Source organism: Tinamus guttatus, unplaced genomic scaffold, assembly GCF_059628265.1.
Source record: "Tinamus guttatus ecotype Peru unplaced genomic scaffold, ASM5962826v1 Tinamus_guttatus_pri_ptg000211l, whole genome shotgun sequence".
Classification (NCBI taxonomy): domain Eukaryota; kingdom Metazoa; phylum Chordata; class Aves; order Tinamiformes; family Tinamidae; genus Tinamus; species Tinamus guttatus.
Window position 1 is genome coordinate 160,289 of NW_028288745.1, and position 16,698 is coordinate 176,986.

The 16,698-nt window shown below is 39.7% G+C and overlaps 1 protein-coding gene across 1 annotated transcript; it reads right to left on the reverse strand.

Annotated features, from left to right (window-relative positions):
- Positions 1-1,818: 1,818 nt before the first annotated feature.
- On the reverse strand, positions 1,819-16,687 carry DPH5 (diphthamide biosynthesis 5). The gene is made up of 7 exons (XM_010212546.2): positions 16,549-16,687; positions 15,219-15,343; positions 12,320-12,428; positions 5,691-5,811; positions 4,047-4,086; positions 3,090-3,193; positions 1,819-2,162 (listed from the first exon to the last, which is right to left on the reverse strand). Exons 1-7 carry the CDS (start codon positions 16,681-16,683, stop codon positions 1,936-1,938), a joined length of 861 nt encoding a protein of 286 aa, XP_010210848.2. The 5' UTR covers positions 16,684-16,687; the 3' UTR covers positions 1,819-1,935.
- Between the last annotated feature and the right edge of the window lie 11 nt (positions 16,688-16,698).

The window sequence follows — 16,698 nt, forward strand, 5'->3', positions numbered from 1 at the left end:
AATGTCTGGAGATAATCAGCCAAAACTCATTGTGCTAGTACCACATTTTGAACCAAGTTTTCCAAATACACTTTAATGTTTTTATGTAGCTGAAGATTCCCTACCATGGAATTACTGATCTGTATTGTTTTCTTGGGATGGAAGACAACAACTTACTGATCCAAGGCTAAGTTGACAAATTGCATGTTCTTTTTTTTTCCTCCTCCCCAAGCACAGATTTCAGTTACAGAAAACTTGATGCTTTAAAAGGCAAATTAAGTTGGAAATTACTCATTATTAAATGCAAAGCCTAACCAATGCACAGGGGTTTTCAAGGTACCCAAGATATGTAAGTACCAGTTCAGAGCAATGGTTCTAGTGATTAAGTCCTGACTTGTTTCCTCAAGCAGCTATCAAAATGTCCTTTGCCTTGATCTTCATTATCTCACCCCTTTTAAGGTAGTTCAGGGAGTAGAGAGGGATATACATTATACATAAATATACTTCAAAGCCCACTTCTCTGACCCCTAATACAGGGGGTATTAAACTCTGACCTCTAATATTCACTGCTTAATTTCTCCTTTACCCTTTTCTCCAAATCCCTATCTGCAACCTTCTGGGATTGCCTTAGGGATTCTTCCCGTTCCAGCTTTGTTGTAGTGCCCATCTGTGTTGAGACTTTGTTGGCCAGAGACTGCTATAATGTGCAAAGACGCCAGCTGTGCCTCTGTTCTCTGGCAGGTAAGCCCTCAAGATTCACCAAATACTGGTGAATCTGCTCATCTGTTTCAGTGAGCCACCAAAGTTCCTGCCTGTGGGTAATTTAGCAGCTATAGTGTGTAAAAAAGGGTTGCATACTTCACTTGCCAAATGCATTGAAATCTTTCATGCATAGGGTAGGGTCTTGTACAAGAGTTAAAAGAATTGCTGCAATGTTTTGGCTAGAATGTGAAATAAAGTGAATGAAGAAATTGCTAAAATAATTCCCAGTAGGATACAACTTACTGCTCACCTTGTTTTCAATTACAGCTGCTTCCAGCTACACAATTTACTCTTAGCAGTGAGTTAACTTCAATCAGTGAAGTGCAAATACCTGTAAAGAAATCTGGTAACACCCAGCAGCTTCCCAAAATTCTGAAGACCATCTATTATTTTGTTCTGTAATACTGCTAGTAGCTTAGCCATGACTTGTCCCAAGTGCAATATTAGAAAATTTTAATGTAATCTTTCTACTTGAATATGGCCTATATATTATCCTATATTAATGGAAAAAAATATGGGATCAAGTTTCTTTCCAATAATTTTTCAGTTAAAAACATATCTGCATACCTGTCTGTTCTCTTGTTTTCTCAGTACTAGTTTTATTAGCAGCCACCACCACCTGCCAGGTGATTCTGAAGAGAAAATCCCAGTCTTCTGAAAATTGCTGCTACACTTTGAGTCCAGTGCTTCATAAATGGTAGTGCTAACACACACACAAAATCTAGTTCTATTACAAGATGCAAAATTCTCAAATGAGACATTCCATACAGCTTCCCCAGATGTCCATAGGGTGAGTTTGTTTTTCTTGGTTCAGAACTGTAAAGAAAATTTTCTCTTAAAATACACTTACCTCAGGATATGCAGCATGGCCTGATGAACATACCATAGCACAAGTGATGCTGGGCAGCCATCTGCTACACCTCCTCTTCCCATTGTCTTTGCACTTTCTTACCCTGCTCACTAGCTGGAGGCCGATGTGGGTGGAAGTGTCCTGGAGCAGACAGTATTCCTGCAGATTAAAGGCTTTTAGAGAAGTCTTTAGATGTCATAAGCTATTGCCAGCAGGTGCATCTTGCATTATGTAGATAAAGATGGTCATATTCCTACAATGTTGTCTTTTGCAGCAGTATACAATTTAAATGCATTTAAGCAAGCTCTGAGATGCAATAAAAATATTAAATGCTCTGTTTTTATTTAAACGGTCCTTTCAAACACATTCTTTTCAGAGCTGGAACAGCTATCAACAGAAAAAAGCTGAAGCATTTCTAACTCCAGAGGATGCATAGAGCCCGTTACAATCAGGGAATGCAGTGGGTCACCCAATTCCACAGTGGACATCTGCTGCAGGGTGCCTGAAGCAATTTTCTGATCCGCAGCACCCACACGTGCGAGGCCAACACAAATGGTGTTTTCAGTAATTTCTGAAAGAAAGGAGAGAGTCAAGAAGTGATCCTAAAACCTTCTCAACTGCCAAGTTCACACTGACACTAAAAACTTGATTTATCGGTAATAATCACATTACAAAGGAAAGAAAATAAAGTGTTTTAGCATTAACAGCATTCCCATCAGTCTCCAAATAGTAAATCAGAGTGGCCTAGAGAATAGAAGCCAGCTCTCAAAGAAAGCTGTGTTTTAGGGATCTAAAAGTAGAATATGAAATGGATTCTGGAACTGTATTCATTTAGAAATGACTGCTATTTTTGATTTATTTACATGAAGGATAAAACAGGGATTGTTTCTTTTTCATCTTAACACAATATCAGGAACAAACTCTTAAAAGAAGAATAGATGGGAAAATTAAGCCATGATCAGGAGTCATCTTCATAACTGCTATAGACAAACAGAAGCAGAATTTACCCCTGTCTTAAAACATCTTCCACTGTCTGATCTTGACCAGCATTAAGAATTCAAGGTCAAAATCACAGCCCTGCATCTTGCAGTTAATCTAAATTCATGCTGGTATTCACATAGAGCAGAGTGTGGGAAGTCTAAATAAAACAGGGTAGTTAAAACCCAACTGTTCTAACATGCTCAGGATCCTTCACCATTTCTCAATTCCAGCAGAACAAAGTGCTCACAGTTTAAGACGGGCAGAAACAATACAGGATTACAAAACTCAGACTTTGACTATATCTCCAGGAGCCACTAATGCTCATTCCTTTATGTTCACTGACCTAAAGGATGCTTGAACTCTACCAAATCCATCCCATGATTAGGATTTCAAGCAGCCTAATTCCACTGCAGATCAAGAGACTGCTCTGATTAAAAGGAAAGGAAGAGTGTTCAGAGGCTCATCGGTAAGTGAGCACAGAGGGGTAGCAGTAGATAGAACACCACAGTCATAGTACCTGGTTCATCTCCTTGGAGCCTCCTGTTTTTAATGATGGTAAGAAGCTGTTCTGCAGCTTGCTTCACACTCATGTAGCGTGGTGGCTCATATATCTTCCTTCCCCTACAGTCAAAGATTATTAGAGAAATTTAACATATAACCCATTCTCCTGTTTCTAATATTCTTAGTCTATTTCAGGTTGGCCCAGCAAATTGAATTTGAAGGCCAGGGTCTCAGGTTGGACCTTTTGGACAAGTGTGACTTTTTAAGAAAAGATTAAGTCTATTGTGTTCTCTGCACACCTGTGAACAACAGAACTTCCATCTGGCAGATCATTTAAGTCTTAAAAGCAGATTCAGCTATTAGAAGGCATATGCAGGTTTAGTGCAGCTACTGAGAGATGCATTAGACCCAAATTCAAGGACCAACTAGTGTTTTCCTATCCAGTAGATAGACGATTACAGACTACAAATATATTCTTAAATGAAATGCTTCTTAGTTATTTTGCCAACTGTGGATCGACTCAAACATATTTTATTTTGGAGCTCCAAACCAAACAAACCTCAAAGTTACTGTCAGGCCTCATGAATGTGAATTTAAACCAGAGTTGCAGCATGTCTGTAAGCAAGTATTTACATTTTGTATTTTGTCAAAACATACAGATGGCAGAGGATTAAGATGTGGTGAGAGCTTATTTTTCAGATGCAGTTAAATGAACTTAAATGACCAACAAACGTGTATTCAGCACTTCATATTATTTCTAGCCAGTATAAGGAAAATAATTCCAGACTGTTTCAGCTATTAATCTATTTCAGGATGAGTCCTGACGTAATCAACAGGAAAGTTCTACTTAAAAGGAAGACTCTGCCTTCTGAGCAGCTCGAGAGGACAAGGCAGGTGAGCTCAGTAATACATCATGGGCAAAGAACCTTTTTAAGCCTGCAGTGTGCTGCTTTTCATTTGCAAAATGACTTACTTCATTAGATTCTCCAGAGACTGCTCCTTCACTTTGATGTCTGTAGAATGAAACAGTAATATTAACACAGAAAATCACTACAAACTTCCCAGTTACACTTTTCTGTGTAGATAAAGCTTAGTTTTAGCAGATTCTGTAAACTCCACAGGAATATTTTAGCTATTACAGGAAAATTAATACAGATTACAGCCAAAGCTTAGCCTATTATATCCTGCCTAATTTATTAATAATAAAATATGATTTTATGCATATTTTAGAACAACTTAACAGAACATATTGCTAAGTTTAAAAAAAAACATACTACAATAACTATAAATATACAGGCATATTTACCATCAATAGATAGCCAAGTGCTAGGATGCTTAAGGAGATGTGGCTACTCTTATGATTACTTTGTAGTTACAGAAGGTAAGACTGACGGACAGCGATTACATCAGCGCCATGCAGAAACCTGACTTTCATTAGCACTTCCTTCCTGTCCCAGTCAAACTTAGAACAACCTTCTGTTATGGGAAAAAAGAGAATTCTGGGGGGGGGGAGGAGACAGAAAGATCCAGGCAAGAACCTGCACATTTGCAACTTTATACAACTCCGCTAGACCACAATCTCTGAAAAACAACCAAATGATATCAGTGTGCAGCACATTCCACAAATACGCTAGCAGACAACCATAAGAAATACTTAAATCCCTGAAAAAAAATATGAAGTCAAAATTACACACATTTGGTAGCTTAACTAAAAAAAAAATCAGTTAGATGAAATCTCAAACCATGGCAATTCTGAAAGATTTTCTGAAAGAATACGCAAAAATTGCAAGATTAGTGGTGCACAGCCTGATTGCTTCTATCTTATTTAAATTGCTTTGTTATCAGAAATATCAACTTTTTTACTGAAAAAATTATTTTTTTTCTGTGAGTTAGCACCTTGCAGATATAGAGATATATTTATGGAAGTGCCTTACACTGTATACTCAAACTATTCTTTAACCTTTAAGAAGCTACCTAGACAAGTACACTTACTGAAAAGGAAATTCAGTGTTAGGCAGGAAAGAAAGATCAAAACCATGGGAAAGCCTGTAGACAGTGCTCACCCAGAACCACTTTTCTGTTCTAGATGATCAGCAAGGATTTCTATAGTACACAAGCTTCTCTCCTGACAATCACCTTTTGTCAGAGCATCATTAGATGAGATAATTTAAGAAATCAAATATTATCCCACAAAATAGAAGTACAGTTTGATTTAGGTATGATTTAGCTCCTTCGAGAGATCAAATATATTGAGTTTTAAACCAAATAAGTCAATAAAATGTAGCTGCAAGCTACTAAAATCTCATTTAGACCCTGAGCTAGATCTAGCTTAAAATTATTCTGCGCAGCATAGTGAACACAGGCTTCTTGCTCTTGTTTGACTCCTAGGGTGGCACAATTTCTTTACAGATTTTCTGAAGAGGAATAAGACATTCCTGGCCACTGCAGCATGAACAGTGGCTGAACTGATTGTGAGTACACATACTCTAAAAGCCAAAGCTTCAGTGTATTTTCACAGATACATTAGCTGAGATCTGTTTAATCTCAAACACTTCACCTCATGCCTCCTAGTGCCATGGCTGGATGTTGAGGCAGAAGCTCAGGAGCTGCTGCTTACCAAGCAGGCACAGCGTGTGCATTCCGCTCTGCCTGTTCTTCTGGATCTTGTCAAAAAAGCTTTCTGGCTTCCATGAGTCTGTCCAGAACACTATAGAAACAGTTTCTCCAAAATTGTACAACTGTAAAACAAAACAAATCCAATAACATACACACACAATTAAAAAGAAAGGGAAAAACCCACAAAATCTAAATATGTTGAGCAGTTGCTCACATTGGAACATTTTGAGATAGGAAAGAAATTTTATATTGCTGCAAGCACTCTTTATGAGAAGCTTACGCGTGCCCTTTCATAAACACTTAATGAAACAATGTATTCGAAAAATAATGCTTCCTTTTTAAAAAAGCTGGCCCTGCATTTCTCTATCTCCTGGTTAGCTCTAGTGCATTCATTTGCATTCTCTTTCTCTCCTTTTAACCAAATCTGTAATTAGCAAACAACTTTCTTTTTGATAGCAGAGGTATGCTGTTATGCCCTTACTCACTACACTGGAAAGCATCTTACACAGCGACTCACAAACTGCCTGTACAGATTTGTAAATACCCTAAATATCTGTAAATACCCTAATATCTGTGAACAGATCTGAAGTAGTCTTGCCAATCATTTCCAGAGATGGAAACCCACAAGTCCACAAGATGTAAAGCTAAAGCAGAATTTTGCTTCAAAGTCTTAGTTACTAACTGAAAGGGCAGAAGTGTACATCAGTTTTGGTGAACAGAGCTCCGGAATGAGGCCCAACAAGATAGATCCTATAGCTTGCCAATATTCTGTCTGCTTGAGCCTACCTGTTCTGCCAGAGACTAGTAAGACCTGGAGGGAACTCCAGTTACAATATTTTCTTCAGCCTGTACTGTAGCTGCAAGATTCTTCACCAGTTGGCAATGATAGGACAGCAGGGACATGACGATTATATAAACTGACCTCCTGTTGTCTCTGCAAACCTAGAAGGAAAACCTGCTTTTCCAAGGCTATCATAGGAGGTACCATGCCTGCTGTTGGCAGTGGAGAGAACCCTGCAGTCGGACAGCTGTCCCATCTGGAAATTCCCCTACACAAACTTATTTTACTGTGGTATTAGGTCGTAGTTTTAGCTCGTTTACACGAGCAGAGCAGAACTAAGATCAATGTCAAACAGAATCTGAATCAAAGCATAAACATGTTTGTTTTCAAAGGATCAAGAGCTCAAATTTTAACCATTCATGATGACAGGAATAACATTTATACAAAGAGTCCTAGAACACTACTGAAAACATTTCCTCTTTTATACATTTCATTCTAGCACAAGGACAAGAACACACAGACAATATTTCACAACCTTATGGTTCTTCCAGTAACCTAAAAATAGGTTGAACCAACAAATACTCCTGGTGTTACTTATTAACTATTTAAAGGCTATAGTTTTAGGGAAAAAAAACAAAAAACAAAAAAAAACACACACACACAAAGACAAGGTATGTTTTGCCTATCTTCCATTTGGCTGTTAGGCAAAACATACCTTGTCTTCCATTTGGCTGTTAGAGCTCTCTCCATTTCGTAAGCAACCTGGAGGAAAAACTATTGAAAGGAGGAGTTTCTTCCTGCTCCGTTGTCACAGCGTCAGGGAAAGAGTTAACTTCTAATCTCACTATCGAGGTAGCAGTATTCCTTTGATCATCAGTACCTGCTCAACTGTCCAGTACTAACCTGCCCAACTCGTTTATTATCTGCCCTCTGAAAGCCTCTGCAGCAAGTTCTCCAAAGGTAGCCCTCCTTCAGCACAGAAGCTGGCCTCAGATTTTCATCACAGTTCGTTTGGCACCTTGATAACCTGAAGGAGAGAAACTTCTACCTCTGCCTTATAGCAAAGGGGCATGCAGAAATGGGCAGAGCACTACTGTGACAACAGTGTTACAGGTACACAGATCATAAAAGCAAGTTGGATATGCAGCTATATAGCCTACACTACTTGTTCTGATTTTGTTTCTCTCATGTTCTTTCATTGCTCAAATCAGAGATTCCTCAAAAAAAATCTTTGCCACTTGCTAAGCAAGTTATCCTTTTCATGCAAGCAGTACCACAGATTCACTGAATCTTTTATTTACCATCAGCACCAGATTTTGCACTAAAAATTATGCAAGATTAGTGCAAACTATGTGCAAAACTAATATTCCATTAGCATTTTAATCTTTCTATTAATATTTGTTGCTTTACTTGTTGTTTATGTGAGCAATACTAATTGTGAGGCCAGTATAAAGCATGAGATAAAAAGTGCTCTGTCACCATCTCAGCTCAGAAGGCCTGCATGCAAGTGAAGTCTCAAACAAAACTAGAGCTGTCCATATCAGGAGAAGCTCACTTAAAACACTGGTGTGGTCAATTACCACACCAATATAGAGCATGAAAAGAAGGAAGGAGATCAAGCTAAATAAGGAAGTTAAAGGAAGAACCCCTCATCCCCTCTTAAAAAGTACTAAAGTAAGCAGGACAGAAAAATGCAAGACAGGATTAAAGGGGAGTAGGGCAACAGTTGCAGACAAACCAACAATAAACATTTCAAAATGCAGGCATTTATTTTTACAGCATCTTTTTCAGCTTTATTGCTATATCAGCTGCAATGGTGACACTGCATTTTTTCAATTAAAAACCTAACTTTTGTCTTAGTTTCAGAAATGAGCACATTCCAGAGAAGAAAATGAAGAGTCTTGTCATTATGTTTACAAGTTACACTGTAGGTTATTCTTACAGGACAAGAGTACGCTGAGAACAAAGCTACAGCTATCCTGATCAAATCCCACCCACACCAAGAAGCTGTTCCTGCTCTGCCAGCTCCCCAGTGGAATTTGGAGACTGTATAGCACCTTGTATCAGCCTGGGTTGGGTCCTCATAAATTCCAATGCCCATGCACTGCAGACCTAAGACATGTTGGGTTTAGCTTTGTGCTAGAAGTTCTGCTGTGATGCTTTGCAACATTCATCCTCAACCTAACAAGCCAGGTCTTTGTCCCCTTATCCCCCGTAACCAGTTTATACCCTTTCACACCCCATCTATCTCATATTAAATGATCTCTACTGTGTTATTTACTATAGATTTTGCCAGATAGGGACCTGGGAAGTAAAAAGATCAACAACAAAGAGGTAGCAGGATTCAATCAAGCTTCCTTCTAGTGATTATTGGTCATATGAAACAACCAAAATTTGACCTAACCTTTTATGCCTCATTATCTATAACCACAGGCTTTGAATGCACACAGTGACAACTTCCATGTGAAGTGGATGCTTCTACATTCTGTTCAGACAGGGCTGCATCTCCTCTTGGTACTGCAGGCCAGCAGACTGGTGAAGGCAGGAACCCCTTCTGTGCTTTGGCTGCCCCCAGTACCAGTACATAGGAAACAGCCACTCCTGAAGCAGAACAATCCAACTGTCGAAGTCTGAAACTTATTCCATGGAGCAGGCTAGAACAGGAGAGGATTTACCCTCAGAAGGCGACATTATTTTGCCTTTAGTAACCTCCTCAGCCTCCTCCCAGCAATACTAGACCATGATTCCTTCCCCTCCTCCATTTAGGCTAGGAAGCTGAAACAATTATCTAAAGAGATATAAACCAATTCTGATTAAACAGGGGTTTCTGGTCACATACTCTGGTAGCAAATGACATTAAGTTGTATAATAAATTTAAACTAACTGTAAACTAATGCAACTAGTATTGATTTAGCATTTAATTTGAGCAAAAACACTGAATTTTAAAAGGCTTAGAAACGAGCAGTCAACAAGAAAACCAAGTGGTGATATAAAATGCTTTACAATTTTAGATAAATAAAAAACGTTTTGCAAAGGGCTTCTCAGGTTAGAGTATTTGTGAAGGCTAAGGCACAGCAACAGGGTGGAACTCAGAGGTTCTGTTCCTGCAATACTACAGTTTTTTTTGTTCAGTTTGGATCACAGCAAATAACCATCACATCCCTCATCTTCCTTACCTACTTAACAGAAAGAGCTTAATCAACTACTAAAGACTCAGGGATGATGTTTGATCTAAGGCACAAAAAGAAAACTGGTTGCTAAAGACAAATTAAGAACACATCACTTAGTCTTGAAACAGATCAGACCACTCATTAGGTTTTGACAGTGCAATCAGGAAGAGTCTTCTTTCAAGTTGAGGAGGGACTTTTAACATTTAGGGTACTACAAAGAACAGACAGACTTTTGCCTAACTAGCAGAATTAACTGATCAGGTATGTTCACTGAAGCTTAAATCTAATGACTATATTCTAATCTAGATGCTTTCAAACATCTCACTTCAGAAAAATCCTGTCTTCTTTTTCCTTTTCCTCTATGGATCTTCCATGTTTCCTATCTCTTTCCTTCTATCTCAGCCCTTTGTCTCCACCCCCATGGCATCTCTCCAGCTTTGCACTTAAGATGATGTCTTGCTTTTAGGATAACTGAGCAGTGGTAAAAGAGATATAACTGTTCAAAATACCAAGTTTTGCAAACCCAGAGATCTAGAGCTAATGAAGAAAACTGAAGTGTACCATTAATTATCCCCTATAAGAAGGGCTTCAGCAAAGCCTCAAGCCTTTATATAAAGGAATCTTCACCTGTGCAGTCTCAAAAGAGCCACATGGACTCAGCTATGTTAAACTGGCAAGAGTGTGAAGTTCCAGGCTTTTGGAAGATAGATTCCTTCTTCACTAAATACCTGTAACTTGTCAATAAGGGTATTTATGCTCTTTGAATGTAAGAAACAAGTCACAACTGATATTCTGAACTGACCATCCAAAATGCTGCTGCTCACACATTTCTGCAGAGCTCTTTGCACAGTATTTGTGATATCTGGCATCAGAAAGCTTACTCCAACTTCAGTAACCCTCTACATTGCAGGAATGCTCTACACACTAAGCAGTAGCTGCCTATTACTATGGCAGTTACAGCTCACTACGCACATGACAGAGAAAGGTGTTTCCTGTTTTTCTCTAGTAAGAAAGAGAAAGGCTTTTATCACAATCTGATTAAAACAAGAAAAAAACCCAAACCTTTTCTGTGGTGAAGTAGAAGAGGAATCCTTGCTATACTTGACAGCAAGTTTGCTGTTTGAAACTCAGTATCTCCAAACCCAAACTGATGGCAAAAGACAGCCACAGAACATATAGAGGTAAAGACTCTGCCACAATTCTTAATAAATCTTAGTTAGGCTTTTAGTGCAATACCCTTCACTTGCTGTTTACCCTCATAATGTGCAATTAAGAGTTAATCATATGGCTGGTTATAGTCCTGTCCAGTAACACAACACAATCACAATTTCCTAAAATGCTTTTTACAACAGGAACATTAACTTATGAGAAGGGAGCCCCTCCCAAGCCAGGATGGAAATTGCCAGAGTGAATAACATTGTGTTTCCTTCATGGTCTGTTCCCCTCAGCACAGGTTAGGGAACTATTAGCTAATCCCCAAAATCGTGTGTACATGAAAAATGTATACAGACTTGTTGTAATAACTTCCTGTTAGTTTTCTGCTCTTTTGGCCAACTCCGTCCCTTGCCTAGCTGTACACTGAGCTGCCAGACCAACAGGGCTCTTGCATTTCCAAGCAATGTCATCCAGGTGTGATCAAAGCTAAAGATTACACTCATCCTATTGCAACAGATTTTCTGTTACTGAGCAGCACTGAAATAAAATACTGGAGTTTGTCAGTGTGTATTTCAAGGCATCACTTGTTTGTTGACATAAAAGATGGTGTTTTCTGTTAAGTTAGGAAGGAACCTTTCTTCCTGCAAGGATGACAGCACCTGGCTCAGGCCCATAGCTCCTGCCTGTAGCACTCTCACCTGCCTGCACTCGCTTTCATCTGGGCAAGCCTCCAGCTTTTTTTTAGGGTTCCTGGGCAGAGGGAACAATTTTGAATGCTGAGAGTGCAGGTTCCCTGTGGTACAGGTGATGGTAAGATAAGAACACACCCTATGCTAAAGGCTCAGTTAAGAACACGAAGAGGAAGCTGTAACTAATTTACCTGTTACTAGTGCTGATACATACCTTGATACATTTTTCCTGTAGGGGGATTAGTGAGCTATACATGTAAAAGGAAGTAGTCAAGGATTTTCTTGTTGAATGCCCTGTCTTTGCTACTTTAGCCACAAAAGAAGCACAAAAAATATTGGCTAGAGGAAATCCCTTGTCTTAGCAGACAGGCAGAAAGTGAAAACTGCAAAAGAGTGAGGAAGGGAAGGAGGGAACATATTGTGTGCAGAATCCAGGAACTAGTTATGATCCATACTGGACACATGCACAGGCCTGTATATGTATTTATTACAAGAGTAGCATATTTCTCAACAGGATAATAATATAATTTCAGAATAAACTTATTAGATGACCATCAGTAGTAGATGGAAGCTGGCTAAAGCTTTATCTGTAAAGCATTTTAAACATCAAAATCTCGTGGCAGGGATAAAGTTAGAGGGCAGAGAAGTGTTCTTATACATATGCACTGATCAAAGGGGACTCGTGTAGCACGCTGAAAAGGAAATTCTGGCAACAGAAATGTACAATTGCCACAGGTCTTCCAGCTTTAGATTGCAACATGCCCTACTGCTTCAGGAAAGAAGCTCAGCAATTCTGTTCCACAGCTGCTAAAAAAGTTCTATACAAAAAAGTTACCTGTAAGCCACAGCAGCCCACAGCACTCATTATTGAGGCATTATGAATGACCCTGTATGGAATCCCCAGCTTCACTGCTCGGAGCACTAAATCACTGTGCGTCGTGGCCCTGTGGTTAAAGGTCAAAAATATACAGTGAGTATAATTTTACTTTGAAAGTAAAAATCAAATTCTTTACAAAAAAAGGCAATGCAGAGGTGTCAAAAAGCAACAACTAGACTTACTGTTACAAGAAAGTACAAACTGCAATAAAGCTCCCATATTTTGTCTCCCCCGGCAGAAAATACAAGCAAAATTACTATGCTACTGTTCCTTGCAGCTTTCTGGTGTCTTCAAAACTGCAACACTAGAACAATTGTTCCTTTAAAGCAACATGAGAAATTATTTGAAAGGGAAGTTCCATTTGTCCTTTATCTCTTGCAGGTGTCTGCTGGACATCTGTTGAAAGGTAAACGTCAGCACCGCTTGGCACAGACTTCAGCAGAATCCAAGTGCTTCCTTAGGCAGGGCACTGAGAGCCCTTCTCCAGCCCAGCAAGGGGAGCAGCACTCCAGGTAAGCTGGAATTCGAACATTTTGAGGCAAGCTGCATGCAGCACTTGGAAAACCATTCTTAAAGCAAATCCACTCTTAAAACATTTAAGCCAGAATTACTCTAAATTACAATGCCTAAATTTGTTGAGAGAACAGGCTTATTCAAAAGCAATTACAAACAATTCTAGCTAAATTCTAGCTAAAGTTATAAATATGCTCAAACTGTCCCTAGGTATCTGATACTCCAAATATCTAATACTGCCAGTGGAGCAAGAGTTACTGAACTTGCAGTTAACAAGATTAGAGTTACAGTCCTTTTAAGATGGTACACAAACATAAATCCAGGATAGCTTTATCTTTGAATTGCAACATTTTTCAAGTGTTTATCTTGCTTGCAAACAGTTTGAATACATGTCAAGACCTGCATTTCTCCAGGTGAAATATGGAAATGCACCTATGCCTTGTGTGAATTAATCACATCTGAACAATGGCTTCAGTCACATGCCTTTCCCCAAAGTGTATCACACACTCCCGACCATAACAAAGAAGGCAGCAGAGACAGAAATAGCATATGCTGATCAGAACAGTTCAATGGCAAGACTGCTTTCACCCTGGCCAGGTTCAGTTCCCTTGATCTTTAGCTTGAATTTCCCTCCTGTGCTTCTGACTAGCACCATTCAGCAAATCAGGTGTTTCAGAGCAGCACGAACACAGCAGCAGCTGGCAGGGGTATAAGGATGAATCATTAAAAACACACACACAACAGTTTCACTGGAGAAACTGAATACAGGAATCTGATTTTGAGAAATCACAAACCTGCTAAAGACAGATTCCCAGATCTAGTAGAAGACAGTACTATTATGTCAACAAACACTTCCATAAGTGTTCCTGACCTCCACAAGCAAAGGTGATTCAAGAATGCTTCCACTAATAGACATGAGGGCTAGATCCAATGCCTATTACTCCCTCACACACAAAGAACAAGGGGCACTGGAGCTTTTAAGGTTGTGCTAATCTGACCAAGGGATCCGCTGGCTTTATTTGCTGAAATCTGCTCCAAACCGTTTCCGCTCCCTTCCCCACCGTGCCCCCCCCCCCCAGCAGATCTGTCCATACTGACTATAGCTAAAAGCAGAAGAGATCTCTGCTAATAACAAAAAGCCTGACCGAGTTAGCCCTCTGCACCCTAGACTATACTGGTATATATTTTGTCACTGATATAGCATTCAAGAAGTTTCACAGGTCGTAATAACATGACTATTAACATAGCTTAGATGAAGAGAAGCTTTCTGGCATGACATTAAAATTATGAGGCTCCTGCTAGCACACTTACAGCTGTTACCACATCTCCAGGTGAAACACTTGCAGCAAACAGCAAGAACTACAGCACAGACACAGCTAGTTGCTTCCCCCTAACCATTAAACCACAGACAGCTAAGATTTACTAAAGGTTCAAGCCAAATACTCTGATTACTTGCAGGCATAACTGAAATACTAAGATCTGCTCAAGTTGCCCAATTTCTGTCCATCTTCCTTGCAGCATCTCCCAGGACAGAAACATCTTGATAGATGTGCATATGCTACTCCTATTACTTAGAAACTCTATGTTTTTTCCTGTCACAAATAGGATGCTCAGTGATTAGATTTTTCTTGGGTGCCTGACACTGTAGCATATATCTTTAATCACTAGCTGGAGACCAAAACACTTCTCTCTTGCTTTACATTACTGATTAATGGATGCCCAACTTAAAAGATTGGAAGAGATGCTCCTGATCATAGAAAATGTGTATATATATATATATACACACACACCTTCCAGCAAGAAAACAAAATGGAAGCAAGAGGCTTAATAAACCAAGCTAAGACATTTATCATGACCTAGGTGACTTTAAAGACTAGCATATATCAAAGCAGAAGCACTGCACAATGAGCAATCAGCATTCACTCTAAACACCTGAGAATAAAAGCTAGTTTATAAACACAAATCACAACTGTAGGAATATGCTCTCAAGAGACATGTGTTTTGTGATGATGCCAGAGTCCAAAATTTTTTGTTAGCAAACAAAATCTGGAACAAACTGAAGTCCAGCATCGAGCACGAAATGATAATAAATCACTACTAAAGAAGAAATGTATATATCCCAGAGCTCTGCATTCCTGTCTGTAAGGGATGACCGGGCAAGCAAACTCCAAAGCAAGATAAAGTGTACAGAATTATACATATATCTTGTATGATATAAAAACATTCTGAAGAGTCAACTATTCCTTCTTTATAAAGAATTATAGTTATGAAGGACACCCCCATTATACTAAACACAAAAAAAGCCATCAGGCTAGAGCAATAATTAAAATGTTGCTTCACTTACCCGAACGGATCACCAACCACAAGGAAAGCAACATCACAAACATCAGCTTCCTTTAAGATGCTATCTGCTTCCTGTTCCACTGTTTCCCGATCAGCCAGAATCAATTCTTTTCCATAAAACTCTTCCTAGAAAGTGATATTTGGTGAAAGAAACACCAAAATAAGACAGTCAGGATCATTTTCATTTCTCTGCATTTCAATTTAGGAACACAAACAACCCACACTAGAAGAGACAGCTCAATTATTTTCCCTGCTGTTTGACTCACACATGAAAACATCTCAAGTTCCCATTAGGCAGCTCTTGGGTTGACGAAAATTACTGCCAGTTGTATTATTGCACCAGTGTGGTTTTCTTGGTGCCATCTGTATCAGTTCTGGAGCTGCTCCTGCTAGCAGCTGGTTACACCTACAGGCTGAAGGTCCCTCAGCAGTCACCAGGCCCAGTAATTTGGCTGCTCATCCCATTGGGAGCCATCCCCACTCCCAAGTCAGGCTAACTGCTTAAACTAATTGTAGCACAACCATCAAACCAGACAAATAAAACACTACTTATTACTACCACCTTGTTCTCCAGCTTTTTTCTCCTTCTTTATTCCACTGTAACTAGCCACATCTAAAGAAGTTTATATTAATCCTTCACCTCCAGTTCTCCATAAGAAATACCATGCAATGTATGCAAGTAAATACCTTTGACTGTCCTTCAAGCATATCCCTTCAGCAGCTGAGGAATTATTAGGTCTCTTTGCATATTTCAATTGCATTTACAAAGCGCAGCCTGAGATGCCTGGTCAAGCTTCACTTAGCTCTGGAAACATGCTCACTGATTACCTCAAACATCTTGCTCAGTCAAGTTTTGCCACATATTCCACCCAGAGTTTATGTGATCAGATGACATGGACCGCATGACGTCTTGGGGTGGCTCAGTATGGCAAGGCATGCAAACCTAGGGCACTCAAATTGTTATTCCTAGTGAACATCATAATATAGCCTCAAGCAGATACTGAAGTTCAAGGCACCAAAATGAGTATTTTTTTAATCCAATGAGATATCTTTCTAGGCAAGTTTTTCAATACATCAGGTTAGCCTGTATCTTGTTAGGATTTGAAAACAGTTATTGACATAGGAACATTAGTTTAAGAGGGAAATTCTTCTTTCCATTCCAGCCTTCACCCAAATAAACTCATCCTATAAAATCTAGTACATAAAGGCCACATGCTCTTTCTCCATGAGAGTTTTAGGGTTTCTTGGTCTTTCTTTTCCTCCCCCCACTGAAGCCCCTGAGGCCCCACTCAGGTGCCCCAGGAGGCAGCGCAGGGCTCTGTGGGACCTACCAGCGCCTCCTTGCCCACGGCGAGCAGAGACGTGTAGGCCTCCAGGTAGACCCTGTGGCAGCGCCGCACCGCCTCCAGCCCCTTCACTGTGATGTCCTTGGCATCGCCCAGGCCCAGACCCACCAGGTACAGCATGGCCAGCCGCCAGAC